Source organism: Dermochelys coriacea, chromosome 22 (genome assembly GCF_009764565.3).
Source record: "Dermochelys coriacea isolate rDerCor1 chromosome 22, rDerCor1.pri.v4, whole genome shotgun sequence".
Classification (NCBI taxonomy): Eukaryota; Metazoa; Chordata; order Testudines; family Dermochelyidae; genus Dermochelys; species Dermochelys coriacea.
Genome location: NC_050089.1, coordinates 3,143,768 through 3,157,597, shown reverse-complemented (window position 1 = coordinate 3,157,597; position 13,830 = coordinate 3,143,768). Strand labels below are relative to the sequence as shown.

Sequence of the window (13,830 nt, the reverse complement as noted above, 5' to 3'; positions counted from 1 at the left end):
AGTGTGAGCTGCCAAAATCTTAACGGGTTCCCTCCTCACCCCAGGAGGGGGCCCACCCCTGCCCCCCAGGACTCCTGCCCCATCCAACCCCCCTGCATTCCTTGATGCCCCCCCAGAACCCCTGCCCCATCCACTCCCCTCCCCTGACTGCCCCCAGAACAAGGGAGGAGGGTCTCGTGGGCCACTGTAGTGGGTGCCCACCCCACCCCTAAGAGCCAGAGGGACCTGCCGGGGGGGCGAGGTGGGGAGTCCCGGTGGTGCTTACCTGGGGCAGCTCCCAGGAAGCATCCAGCAGGTCCCTCTGGCTCCTAGGGGCGGGGGAGCGTGGCTGGGGGGGGGAGCAGGGAGAGCAGCCGCTCCCCCCACTGATCACATCAAAAGTGGCGCCTTAGGCACCGACTCCCTGGGTGCTCCGGGGCTATAGCCCCCACGGGGAAAATTGGTGGGTGCAGAGCCCCCACCGGCAGCTCCCCGCCCCACACCTGGCCCCAGCTCACCTCTGCTCCGCCTCCTCCCCTGAACCCACTGCCCCACTCTACTTCTCCACGCTGCCCCCCCCGCCGGCTTCCTGCCAATCAGCTGTTCGGCGGGAAGCTGGGGCAGGCTGAGAAGCAGGCGGCAGCTTTGCGCTCAGGCCCAGGGAGGCGGAGGTGAACTGAGGCAGGGAGCGGTTCCCCTGCGGGGGCCCCCCCCCAGGTTACCTGCTGCGGCACAGGTGGCCCCCCCCGAGCTCACCTCCACTCTGCCTCCCTGGGCCTGAGCGGGAAGCCGCCACCTGCTTCTCCGCCCACCCCAGCTTCCTGCCGAACAGCTGATTCGCGGGAAGCCGGCGGGGGGGGGGGGGGCGGCGCGGAGAAGCAGGACGGGGCAGCGCGTTCAGGGGAGGAGGCGGAGCGGAGGTGAGCTGGGGCCAAGGGTGGGGCGGGGAGCTGCTGGTGGGGGCTCTGCACCCACCAGATTTTCCCCATGGGGGCTCCAGGGAGCACCCGTGGAGTTGGTGCCTAAGGCGCCACTTTTGACCGGTTAAATTTAGAAGCCCTTTTAGAACCGGTTCTCCCTCGCGGAACAACCGGTTCTAAAAGGGCTTCTAAATTTAACCGGTTCTAGCGAACCGGCTCCAGCTCACCACTGCATCTAGCCCAGGATCCTGTCTTCCAACAGTGGCCAATGCCAGGTGCCCCAGAGGGAATGAACAGAACAGGAAATCACCCAGTGACCCATCCCCTGTCACTCATTCTTAGCTTCTGGCAAACAGAGGCTAGGGACACCATCCCCGCCCATCCTGGCTAACGATGGACCTATCCCCCATGAATTTATCTAGTTTTTTTTATCTGTCCTATATCCAGTGCAGCCAACCCTTGTCATTGTAGCACATGTCTCTCACTATTCAGTGTTAAGTCCCACCTGTTGGAGTTGGGTTATTACTTGAGAATCTCAGCTTCCATCTTGAAAAATAAGGTAAGTTTCTAGCTCTCATGGTTACAGAGAAAAGCTTGAAAAATTGCATCAACCCTAGGAGGCTAAGCAAAAGAACCCCACATTTGTTGTTTTTAAAAATCTTACGATTTTTGATATAGTTTCATGACTTTTGGGGGCCTGATTCATGATTTTTGAACACTGGGGTTTGGTTATGCTGTATTTTTCTTACCGCCCATATCATTTAGCAAGCTAACCCACTCATTTTGGTTATGCTTTACTTAGGTTTACACCAGAATTGTGCTTCTACACAAGCACTTCACACACACGGATACCACAGCCTAGGATGGAGAAGGCTACTTGCATAGCGTTACCATCCCTCCTGGTTTGGCCGCAAATCTCCTGGAATCAGGCTCGATCTTTCGGAGGCTACTGAAGCCAATCCAGCGGCGCATCGGGGCTAAGGCAGGCCTGGGAGTACGGGAAGGGGGGTCTCTGCGCACTGCCCCCCACCCCGAGGGCCATCTCTGCAGCTCCCATTGGCCGGGAATGGGGAACTGTGGCAATGGGAGCTGCAGGGGCAGTGCGCACAGCCGCCTGGCCGCCCCTGAGCCTAAGAGTTGCTGCCCGACATGCCAGCCGCTTCCGGGAACCACCCGAGGCAAGCGCCGCCTGGCCAGAGCCTGGACCCCGAACCCCCCCCACACCCAAACCCCTGCTCCATCCCTGAGACCCCTCCTGCACCCAAAGTCCCTCCAAGAGCGTGCACCCCGAACCACCACACCCCAACCCCCTGTCTGAGACTCAGCCAGGAGCCCCCTCCTGCACTCCGAACCCCTCGGCCCCACCCCCCAGCCCAGAGCCTTTACCCCCTCCCACACCCCAGCCCCCTGCCCTAGCCCAGTGAAAGTGAATGAGGGCAGGAGAGAGTGAGCAACAGAGGGAGGGGGGCTGAAGTGAGCGGGGGAGTGGGGCCTCGGAGAAGGGGCAGGGCAGGAGTGTGGCCTTGGGAAGGGGCGGGGCAAGGCAATGGTATTTGGGTTTGTGCAATTAGACAGTTGACAACCCTATCCTTGGACTTTCCAACTATTACTGAACACCTTCCACTTCCAGTGACTATGGAGGGGCCAGTTACATGTCTATAGTTAAGGTTGAGCTGTGCACTTGAAACAGAGGTTTAACCTCTTTGAGATGTGTGACAAATACCGCGTAGCCCCAAAAGCACTCTTGAAGTTCAGAATGAATGTTCATGAAAATCTGTTAATTATTTTAGGAGTCAGTTTTTTAAAAAATGGGGTCTGTAAAAAAGAAAGCAAGCACCCAGTGCCAGAGTCTTTTATTCCCTGGATCTTAACAGAGTAACATGGACTCTTCAGACTTTCCTAGGCTACAACTCAGCCAGCAAAAAACAAGGAACAGTCTACGAGGTGTGATTCTGCATCTCTGCTAGGAAAACGGTCAAGTTTAGGTTGGGGTTAACTAGAGTATTAGCGAAGCCTAAATTAAAAACTCAACCACTTTTCCTAAACAATCCCCAACTCCTCTCCCAAGGTGGAGTCCTTCCTAGTCTGAGCTGGGGAAGGGTGTGTGTGTGGAGGGGGGGGGCAGGTGGAAAGCAGAGAGGAAGAACAAGAAAAACAGCTTACAACCTGGGCACTGCCTAAACAGTTCAGTGAGCTGTCAGTTTAGGCGCTTTCACCAGCATTAGATCCCCCCTTTTAAAAAAAAAAAAAAAGTGAGAGAGGAGATTTGATAAAAATAACACTTTTCTGCATTCATTTGTACACACATTTAAATTACAATTGTAAAAATCAAAACTTAAACTGACATTACACTCAAAATACCAAAGATGAGCCTATGCGTAGCTCCTCTTTATACGAGTGTTACAGCTCCAAAAGGGGAAATCTCCTTGTCAGTTTATACTCCTTGTCATAGGTGTTGAGTTTTCTTTCCCCTCCCACCCCGGGAGTGCTCCACTGTCCCGCCCCAAGACCCTGCCCTTCCCCAAGGCCCTGCCCTTGCTCCGCCTCTTCCTGCCTTGCTCCGCCCCTCCCTGAGGCCACACCCACCTGCTGCTCTTCCTCCTCCCCCACGCGCCTCCCCCAGCTGATCAGCAGCTGCCACCCAAACAGCTGTGGAATATATATAATGGAGTTAGCATCTATCCTCCTTGGGGCTTGGAGGAATTTAACATAGGCAACAGTGTGTATTGTAACACCTCCAAACTGGCTTTTGGAAGGTAATTAGAAATTTAACTGCCTATATGCTTCCTGAAAGGACGGACCCTAAACTAGACTTCCTACTCCCCAAATGAGAAGTGGGTAAACTCCATTTAGCTGTGTTTACCCTCGACTACTTGGAGTCACCAACGCTCAAGCTCCAGATTCCCACCAAGTCCCCTGCACTGTACAGTCCAACGTGGAACAAGCCTCATACTTCTTCCAAGCGTTTAGCCTCACTCTGCATTGGTGCTAGACATTTTGCTTGTCCTCTCAGCGGTGCTTGATATTAGTGTTCATGGTGTGGAGCAGCCCGACGCGAGAGAAATGCTTCTGTTCAGAAACCCTCGTGAGGGTCAGTTCGCATTTGTAGTTCTATAGGTGCTTTGTGCATTGGGGAACTTGGCCGTAGACCGCCTGGAATCTGCTCTCCACTGAGATCAAATAAGGCAGCTCCAGAGACTTTGGAAACAGCACTGTGGATTCTCGTTCCATTTCCCTTCGGCCGGGATCTGCTTTCTCGAGATGCTCCCTTCCCCTACAGGACTCCAGTTACTCTATTCTGCTCATGGTGCTCATGACAGAGCTCCTGCAGGTCTGAGGGACACAAGACAGAAACCAGGGTCACTAAGGGATATCAGCTGGACTGATGTTCCAGCATTGTCACACTGCAATGTATCTGTACCTCTCGTCCCAGAGAGAGATCCTACACTGTACCGCACTCCAGTGGGATACAGAGGCCCCAGCCCCTTCTTTTTAGATCTTCCCTTGCAGTTTCAGAGGGACACAGGATTCTCTACTTCCCATCCCCGAAAGTTGTACAGTGTCTGTGGGCTGTCAGACAGCTGCTGTGTTCCACCCCATGGCTGGTGAGAGTCACTCCTAGAGCCCAGAAGGTGCAATAGAAATGCAGGGTATGATTGAAGGGACACTCCAGGTTGTTTAGCTTAGCCTGTGCAGAGTGAACAGCAAACACCCTATACGGGCCCATTATGAAGCCGAGTGCCCCCTACAGTTTACTTACAGCGCAGGATCGTGTCTTTAATCTGCCTGAAGCCATTCTCCTTGTGTGTCACATTGATATAATAGAGGCACCTCAGCTCCCGGGGGTAGTCTCTCCGGTCAATGCCCTTCAGCACGGGAATGGTGCGCCCATTGGCCATCGGTGCCTCTGCCAACGCCTGATGCATCTGGTACCTGCACCAGGGATCCTCGAGGAAGCTGGGGGTTATTAGCAGGACCCAGCAGTGGCTGTTCTGGACAGCGTCGCAGAGCTCTGTCGTGATAGCACTCCCCGGCATGGCATCCCGCAGCTGCAGGAAGCAGCGGATGCCCTCGGGCTGGCTCTCCAGATAGGAGACCATCTCCTCGACAAACTCAAAGTCCCCGTGGCCGTGGCAGATGCACACATCATAGCTCTTGGCCCAGCGAGCCCTCCCTGAGCTGCTGATGCTCACCTGGGAGGCAGGAGACAGGCTGGCCACTGAACTGCTGGTGGAAGAGCTGGTGACAACTGCCGAGGAGGAGGGTGGTGACAGTTTGGTGTTCAAGCTGCTTCCTGCGGAGCTGGAGCTTTGCTTGGGTTTCTGCAGGAGCCGCCTGACCCAGCCTGTGGAGTTTAAGAGACCAGAGTGAGATTCACTGAAGGCTGAAAGGCCTCGTGGGCATATTCACAGCCCCTCCCCCATGCACCACAAGGAGCATTTCCGGACATTGAACCTCCTGCTTTCTTATCATGGGGCCCTCTGGGAGCCGAGCCACAGAGACCCAGTGTCAGCCCAGCCCCAGGAACTGGGCAGACCGGTCTGGTGCTAAGGTGGAGCAGACAGGTCTAGTCCAACAGTGTCTCGAGAGAGAGGCCATTCCGTACAGCTCCAGGCATGGAAGGGCACAGGGAGATTAGGATCTGAGTGGCTGGGCTGTAATCAAAAGCCAATTAAAAAAATTCTGGCGTTCAAGGAGGTTTTAACTGGAGCCACTGGGCATCAGGTCTAAAATACCCTCTGGAGCCTCAGGATAGGGTCCTAGCTTGGATCTCTCTGCCCTTCTTCCTGCAGAGGGAGATCCAAGCTCCAGATACCTTATTGCATCGGGGACCTGGGTGAGCCGTAAGTACTCTCTGCACTGCACAGACTCTTGAAGTTGGTTGACAGACTAACGTTTTCCCAGGTGCCCTTGGGCAAAGCTTCCCCCTCCACTCACTGCTCTGTGGGATGGCAGCTGCTCCGCCCCGCCCCAGATAGGGCAGCCTTTCCAAGGTGACAAGAGTTAGTAAAGCACAGGGGGATGAAGTGCAGAATCTGCCTCCTTACCGCTTACTTCAGCTTTCATCACCCCAAATCCCCAGCAGCTCTAAATTAGGAGTTAGGTCAGGTTTACATGGGAACTGCCAAACTGGATTAGACCTGAGGTCTCTGTCTCTAGCAATGGCCAACACCAGAGGCTTTAGGGGAAGATGTAAGAATCCTGCAGTGCCCCTCACTGTTATAGTTAGAGATCAGCTCAAGTCCTGAAGCAGGAAGTTTAATGCGTCAGAAACTGAGACATAGATGGTCACGCCTAGTGGTCAGTGTGGTGGCAGTGTTAAGGAAAAGTTAGCATATGTGACTTCATTTTGGTTTGGGGCCCACCATTATCTAAAAGCAAGCACATCATGCACCAGGAGGAGTGTTCCTTAGATTTAATAATTTTATTAAGATAATGTTGAAGAAAAAAGAAAATGGTACAGAGTTTAGGCATAGAAGTTTCTGGTTATCAGGGAATAAGGTACAGATTATCAAGGGGGGCGAAATTCAGTTTAGGAGTGGGTGGCGTAAAGAATACATAATCTGCAATCTCCCCAATTGGGGGTAAAAGTTTAACGGGTCAAAGAACAAACATTGAGATTAATGTACCTAGCAGGGGTAAGTAGTAGATAAAGAAAAAGTTTGTCTATTGGCTAAAGTTTCCGATGTATGAAGGCAACATGCTTTGCTAAAAAGTATATAATCTTTGTATAACCTGCATTCGGGGTCCCCTTCTGACTAGCTGGAGGGCACCACGCTCGAGCGTAATAAACTTAATCTCTTTGGGAACTCTGCAGTTGTAGACTTTGTTTGTGTGCCTCAGCCTAGACTCAAATTGTGCATAACCTATCAGGTATAATTCGCAACAGTTCTTGGCGACCACGAAGGGACTCTAGGCTCGCCGCGACGAGCGAGACCACACTCCTCCTCTCGGACAGCTCCAGCCGGCACAGGGTGAGTTCACCTTTGAGAACTCCGAGGAGCAGCAGTGTGAGCCGTCGCTTAGGTGATAAAGTGGCACATTTAGTGTCCTTTTAGTAGCCCATTATGGGTTCTGGGCAGAGTGTAAGTAAGGGGACCCCTTCGGCTGAAATTCTCGAGAATTGGAGGAATATTTCTGGTACCCATAAGTTAAATAAAAAGAAAGCTGTGATCTTGTGCAAAGTTGAGTAGCCAGCACTAACAACTCAAACACCTTTCGAATGGCCACCAGATGGGTCCTTTGCTCAGGAAAAATTAACAGCACTTAGGAAAAGGCTGGAGGACAAAGCTCCAGCCCAGATAAATTATTGGTATGTATGGAACAACTGGGCTTATGCGTGTGTGAAAGAACGTCCTCTCTCCTCCTCCTTTTCTTACTTATCTCAGGGGTCTCCAGCCCCGCTCTGTGCTATGCCTGCTTCTGCCCCTCCTCTGGCTTACCCTCGGCTTTCTGACTTATGCCCGTTACCTCCTTGCTTGCCACCCCCCAACCCGTATAGGCCCACTATTGACCCGCCAGTTGCTCTGCAAACTCCCCTTGTTCAACAACCCCTTGTTAGCCATGGTGCAGATGGCGGTGAACATGGGGGAAGACTATCTGTTCACCGCCTCTTCGGCCCAGGTGATTTAGTAACATGGCAACAGTAGATGCCCCACCTGTGTGAAGATCCAGAGAAGGTTCTGCAAACCGTTCGGTCTGTATTTACTGTGTTCAGTCCTACATGGGGAGATGTTCAGGTAATCCTGGACACACTTTTCACCCCTGACGAGAAATATTCCATTCTGGATGCTAATCGGCGCTGGGCAGGAGAAGATAATACCCAGACTCCTTGGCCCTTGACTGATCCCGATTGAAATCCCAATATGACCGACCAAATGCGCCTTTTAAAGGCTGGTAATAACGGCCTTTTGGAGGCTATACGCAAAGCTAGTAGTAAAACAGCTAATCAGTCTAAAATTCGTGAATGCCAGCAGGAGCTTAATGAGCCACCCTCCGCCTTTTTGGCTTGGTTGTCCAAACAGATCCACGTATATAGAGGTGGTATAAACCCTGAGGCGGAAGAAAACTGTCCTATGATGGTCTCCTTTTATGTCAATCAGGCAACATCAGATATAAAGAAATATTTCTGTAAACATGTTCCCAATTGGCCGGGAGAGCCCTCACATGAAGTAGTGTGCCTGACCACTTTTGTGTTCAATAGTAAAAATAAAAAAAAAGCAAAAAAAAAAAAGCGTAAACAGAAAAAAAAAAAAGGTTGGTATGCTGGCAGCAGCATTGCAAGTACCCTTTGGCAACTAGCCCTGGCAGGGTCGGGACAGTTCAGGAGGGAGGGGTCGTGGGCGAGGAACAGGTCAGGGAGAAGCATGGAACAGGGGAAGAAACGGGAACTATTGCAAACAACCGGGACACTAAAAAAAAGAGTGCCCCCTGCTTTTCCGAGAGGCTCCTTAGAAAAGTCAGGTAGAGACTAATTCTTCCTTTCCCCCTAACGCTCCCCAGGACCTTGTAGACCCCCAGTAACTAAAGGCAGAGATTTTGGAAACCTTGAAAGAATTAAAATGGAATTTGGGGTTATAGTTGCAAATTTATCTAAAAGTTGGGGAACAGCTTGTGCCTTTTTTAGTAGATACCGGTGCCACCCTCTCCACTTTAACTTTTGTTCCGGGCTCTCTTTCCAATACCAAAGTTTGGGTGCAGGGTATAGAGGGCAATCCATGCCCCGTTCCTCTATCCTACCCTGTCCCTGTTGAGCTTGGTCCTTTAAAGTTGTCACATAGATTTGTTGCAATGCCAAAGGGCCCCACGAACCTTCTCAGGCAGAATGTGCTGAGCGAACTAGGGGCCCATATATATTGCGCCCCCGAGGGGCTCTGCATGTCCTTCCCGGACTCGGCTGTTGCTTCTCTTATGGCATCGGTTACCCCGGTTCCTGATGTCCCCTCTGAAACATACAGTGTTCCATGCAGTTTGTGGAGCACGAATTCTACCGACGTAGGCCTTCTTAAATCAGCCGTTCCAGTTAGTCTGGAAACAAGGAACAAGAAACAGAAGGCCTCCCTCTGTAGAACAATACCCCTTGCCGAGGGAGGCGGAAGAGGGCATTTCACTTCTTATTGAGAGCTATTTGACTCAGGGGGTTCTAGTCCCCCGCAGTTCGCTCTGTAATACTCCCATTCTTCCTGTAAGGAGGCCTAAACCGGAACCAGACGAGCGTCCAGTCTATGGGTTTGTTCAGGATCTATGGGCTATAAATGGTTATTTTATAGCCCCCCATCCAGTTGTCCCTGATCTGAGCACTATTCTAATACTAATTCCTCAGTTGGTCACTTGTTTTACTGTCGTAAATTTGTGTGCGGCATTTTTCAGTATCCCTTTGCACCCCGATTTTCACTATTTGTTTGCGTTCACCTGAAAGGGCCAGCAGCTAACGTAGACGCTTCTTCCCCAAGGGTTTTCAAGATCCCCCACTATTTTTTCCCGGATTCTCACCAAAAATTTAAAAAATATTGTCTTGCCTAGTTAGTCTGTCCTAGTTCAATATGTAAATGATTTGATAATTGCTGCCTTTGATTATAATGCATGTTTAATTGGCTCTGTTGTTTTGCTTACTGCCCTAGCCAATAAGAGTCATCGTGCATCTCCATCCAAACTGCAGCTGAGCAAAGATCAGGTAATTTATTTAGGCTTTGTGATTCAGCCCTGGGAGTGTTTGCTCTCTCCTGACAATTCGGGATTGCCCGTGCCCGGTTACAAAAAAGCAGTTACGGGCTTTCCTGGAAGCTGCGGGGTTCTGTCGACCCTGGATACTGGCCTTTGGAAAACTAGTCAAAGCCCTAGTCCAGGCCACCACAACATCGACCCCCGATCCTGTCTCCTAGACCCCGAAAATAAAAGCCGCTTTTGAATCCACCAAGAAGGCTCTGATCTCTGCGCCCGCCTTGAAATTCCTGGATTAGTCAGCCATTTTCTCTTTCCACTCACGAACACCAGGGGGTGGCCAGCGGCGTCCTTTTGCAATACCTGGAAGATCGCCCACGCCCCGTAGCCTATTACTCAGTGCAGCTGGACCCTGTCATTCGGAGCTGTCTCCTGTGTGTGATCCATTGCTGCTGCCATAGTTGAACGATCACGACCTATTGTTTTAGGGCACCCTCTGACTGTCTGGGTCCCTCACGTAGTTGAGGTTCTCTTAAAACAACACATGCATTGTCTCCACAGCAAGCTCGTAAGTATGAACTAATCCTGTTGGCTGCTGACAACATTACTTTACACCACAGCAACGTCCTCAATCCAGCCACGATGCTACCCCTCCCGGAGGACAGTACCCCTCACCATGTATGTATAGATATCGTCGCGCAAGATGGTAAGCCTCGCCCGGATTTAGCTGACTCCCCTTTAACCAAGCCTGATTTACTCCTTTTCACCGATGGGTCCTCGTACTATTTAGATGGCCACCGGGTCTCGGGCTATTCAGTTACCTCTCAGACAGACGTTATCAAGGCTGCCCCCCTACCACCTTCCTTCAGCGCCCAGGGTGCAGAGTTATACACGCTTACCAAAGCTTGTTTGCTGTCTTCGAAAAGAACTGTTACTATCTACACAGATTCTAAGTACGCTTTTGGTGTTTGCCATGCTACGGGCCAGCTCTGGAAACAACAACGTTTTTTTAACCTCCTCAGGCACAAAAAAATCGCTAATGACCCTCTAATTTCTGCCCTTTTGGATGCCATTCAGGCCCCTCGCCAGGTGGCGGTAGTTCACTGTTATGCGCATAGACAGCCTAACACTTTTGTATCGCAGGACAATGCATTAGATGACTCAGCCGCGAAGGCTGCAGCTCTACAGCCCCTCCTGGTTTCGGCTTCCCTCCCCCTGGATACGCCCTTCCCACCTGCTGACTAGATGCTGTTATATGCTGACGTATGCTCGGAAGAGCTTTGAGACTAGAAACACTAAAAAGAATCTGAGGGCCCTGACAAAGTTTGGCGAATCAAGAACAAACCTATTCTCCCCCCGCCGTTATCTGCTCCCAGCTGCTTATTGTTTTCATTCCTTGGGTCACGCTGGTATCCAGGGCACGGTGGCTGCTATACTAAAATCTTGGGCGGCGCCCCATGTTTATCCAGCGGTGAAGCGGGCTCTCAGCTCATGCCCTTCTTGCCTGGTCTTCTTTGCTAAGACTCGGCTCAATGCCGACTCGAAGAGGGAAAGACCTTGGGCAAACTTCCCGTTTCAACGCTTGCAGATGGACTATGAGAAATGCCTAAAAGCTCAGGGTTTCACCACCTCCTTGTTATAGTGAACCAACTTTCCGGATGGCCTGAGGCAATACCAACCCGAAAGGCAGACGCATGATCTGTGGTAAAGTTTTTAATGAAAAACATTGTACCCAAGTTTGGTGTCCCTGAAGTCATCAATTCAGATCAGGGCTCACACTTTACTGCAAAAATTTTAGAAAAATTGTACCGGTGCTTAAAAATTATTCGACAATTACATACTCCGTACCACCCCCAGTCTGCAGGTCAGGTGAAAGCATGAACCGAACAATAAAGACAATAGTAGCGAAGTTCTGTAAAAAGACCAGACTTAAGTAGCCAGATGCCTTGCCTATAGTCTTATGGCACATAAGACGAACCGCACGCATGCCCCTAGGCCTGTCCCCATTTAAGGTGTTGTTTGGAAGACCAGCTTTAGTCCCGGGAACTTATGTTCCTGCATATGCTGGCCTCTTGAATAAAAATAAAACTTTGGCCAGATATGTTGCCAGACTGCAAAAAGAGCTAACTGACAACCAGTCTGAAGCTCAATTGTTTCAAACCGCACCCTTAAAGTTACAAGTTCATTCTTTTAAACCAGGAAATTAAGTAATGGTAAAAAAGATCCCCCGCACCGACCCCCTGGAATCCCAGTGGGAGGGGCCGTATCAGGTTCTGTTATGTACTTATTCTGCTTTAAAAGTTGCAGGTAAAAGTTCCTGGATTCATCATAGCTACGTTAAGTTGGCCCTGGGACCCCCACCTGACCCCGACAAGCCATCGGACGAGCCACTTCACGAATGAACACCACTACCAACCCACGAACTGAGCTTTCCAGCTATTGGGACCTTTACAGCCCACCAGGACTTCTTGTGTTCCTGTTTATTAAACTTACATTAGTAGTGTTGTTTTTTATATGGTACAGAAAAAGATGCCGACATTAGTATAAAGAAAAGGAGTACTTGTGGCACCTTAGAGACTAACAAATTTATTAGAGCATAAGCTTTCGTGAGCGACAGCTCACTTAGCTCTAATAAATTTGTTAGTCTCTAAGGTGCCACAAGTACTCCTTTTCTTTTTGCGAATACAGACTAACACGGCTGCTACTCTGAAACCTGACATTAGTATAGTTTGCCTGGGGATTCCTCTCCCTATTCCCAAGTCCAGCACAAAGATGAAAGGGCAATAGCTTTTTAAATTTAACCCGCACTATAAAACAAAGTGTAAATCGAACGCAGTGTTAGATTTATATTCATACCACCACATATTTGGGTCAGGGGGTCCCGTTAGTAGGGGGTACCTATCCCTCTTAATCGAACACTCCAAGCTAAGCTATAGACAAACACTACATTTAATGAAAATGTTACGATCCAAATATAGTCTATTAATATGGTGGCCCAAAATAATTATGCTTTGTGTTTCACAACATAAAGGCATAGAAAATACAGTTTTTGTAAAAAAAATTTTGTGAAGTGAAAGGACACCACCCAGATCAGCTCTGGTGCGGCAGGCCCCTCCACCTACTCCGGGGTCCCGGGGCCAGTCCCTGGAAGGTCTAGATAGTATTAGTTATGCAATCACACAGCCTATAAAGTTCTCCCGGCAAGATAGTGTGGTACATGTACCTTAGGAGCTATAGTACCCACCATGACAGTACGCCAGACCCTGACCCAGAAAAAGATCCACAATCTAGTATAAAAAAACGACGAAGTATTCGTTTAAACCCTCTTTCTCAACGGCCCACAGGCTTTCACTCCTTGGTACGTTGGTTTCTGCCACAGTTAAAAGTAAGCGAGTTAAAAAAAGCTATAGTTAACATTTCAGCTGCTTTAAAATTAATGGCAAATGCTACTGCAGACGCCTTATCTGCCCTTCAAATTGAAGTAACTCAGCTATCCCAAACTACATTGCAAAAATCGCCTAGCCTTGGATTATCTCCTTGCAAACCAGGACGAAGTTTATGCTCTAGTTAACTCAAGCTGTTGTGTATTTGTAAATCAGCACCACAGAGTAGAAACTGACATCCACATCGTCATGCAGCAGGCAGCCCTATTCCACCAGGTCAGCCTCAACAATACCAGCGCTGGATTCCAGAAAGTCTGGGACTGGCTCACCTCATAGCTACCGGATGTGGGAGCTTGGGGACGGCGTATTTTGTATTTAATCCTTTTGGCTGTTATTGCTTTTGTGTTATTTTTTGTATGCCTACAGTGTTGTAATATGTGCTGTCGGCAACTGCTAACCCTGCATCGCAGTTACTCAGCCCCGATATAGCTTACTGATGTACAAAAGAAAAGGGGGGACTGTTAAGGAAAATTTAGCATACGTGACTTCATGTTGGTTTGGTCATCATTGTCTAAAAGCAAGCACATCATGCACCAGGGGGAGTGTTCCTTAGATACTGCATTCCTGTGAAAACCCCCCCTTGTCTCCAGCCTGTCTCGACTTCCGGTTTCTGTTCTTTGTCTGTTCCTAACTCCCTGCTTCCTGGCCTTTTGATGTAGGCCTCCCATCCTGATAAGAAAGGTTACTGATGCACTGCTTTAGGGCCATGTTGTGTAGCTGAAGTAAGGGTTTAGCACGGAGAATGTATCTAGCAGGGATAAGTAGTAGATAAAGAAAAAGTTTGTCTATTGTCTAAAGTTTCCGATGCACGAAGGCAACATGCTTTG

General features: G+C 50.0%; 2 protein-coding genes across 9 annotated transcripts in view; both read right to left on the bottom strand.

Annotated features, from left to right (window-relative positions):
• The window catches only part of DCPS (decapping enzyme, scavenger), a 77,914-nt gene extending 76,043 nt beyond the window's left edge, over positions 1 to 1,871 (bottom strand). Inside the window, exon 1 of the mRNA XM_038380988.2 lies at positions 1,791 to 1,871. Within this exon, the coding sequence (XP_038236916.2) occupies positions 1,791 to 1,871 (81 nt within the window). The remainder of the gene's footprint in view (positions 1 to 1,790) is intronic.
• Positions 1,872 to 3,164: 1,293 nt separating this feature from the next.
• LOC119846661 (TIR domain containing adaptor protein) overlaps positions 3,165 to 13,830 on the bottom strand; it is an 18,499-nt gene continuing 7,833 nt past the window's right edge. For all 8 annotated transcript variants that reach the window (XM_038380637.2, XM_038380638.2, XM_038380642.2 and 5 more), the window contains exons 3-4: positions 4,660 to 5,244; positions 3,165 to 4,232 (exon numbers count right to left, since the gene is read on the bottom strand). In XM_038380637.2, coding sequence (XP_038236565.1) covers positions 4,174 to 4,232; positions 4,660 to 5,244 — 644 coding nt within the window. In that variant the 3' untranslated portion in view covers positions 3,165 to 4,173. The remainder of the gene's footprint in view (positions 4,233 to 4,659; positions 5,245 to 13,830) is intronic.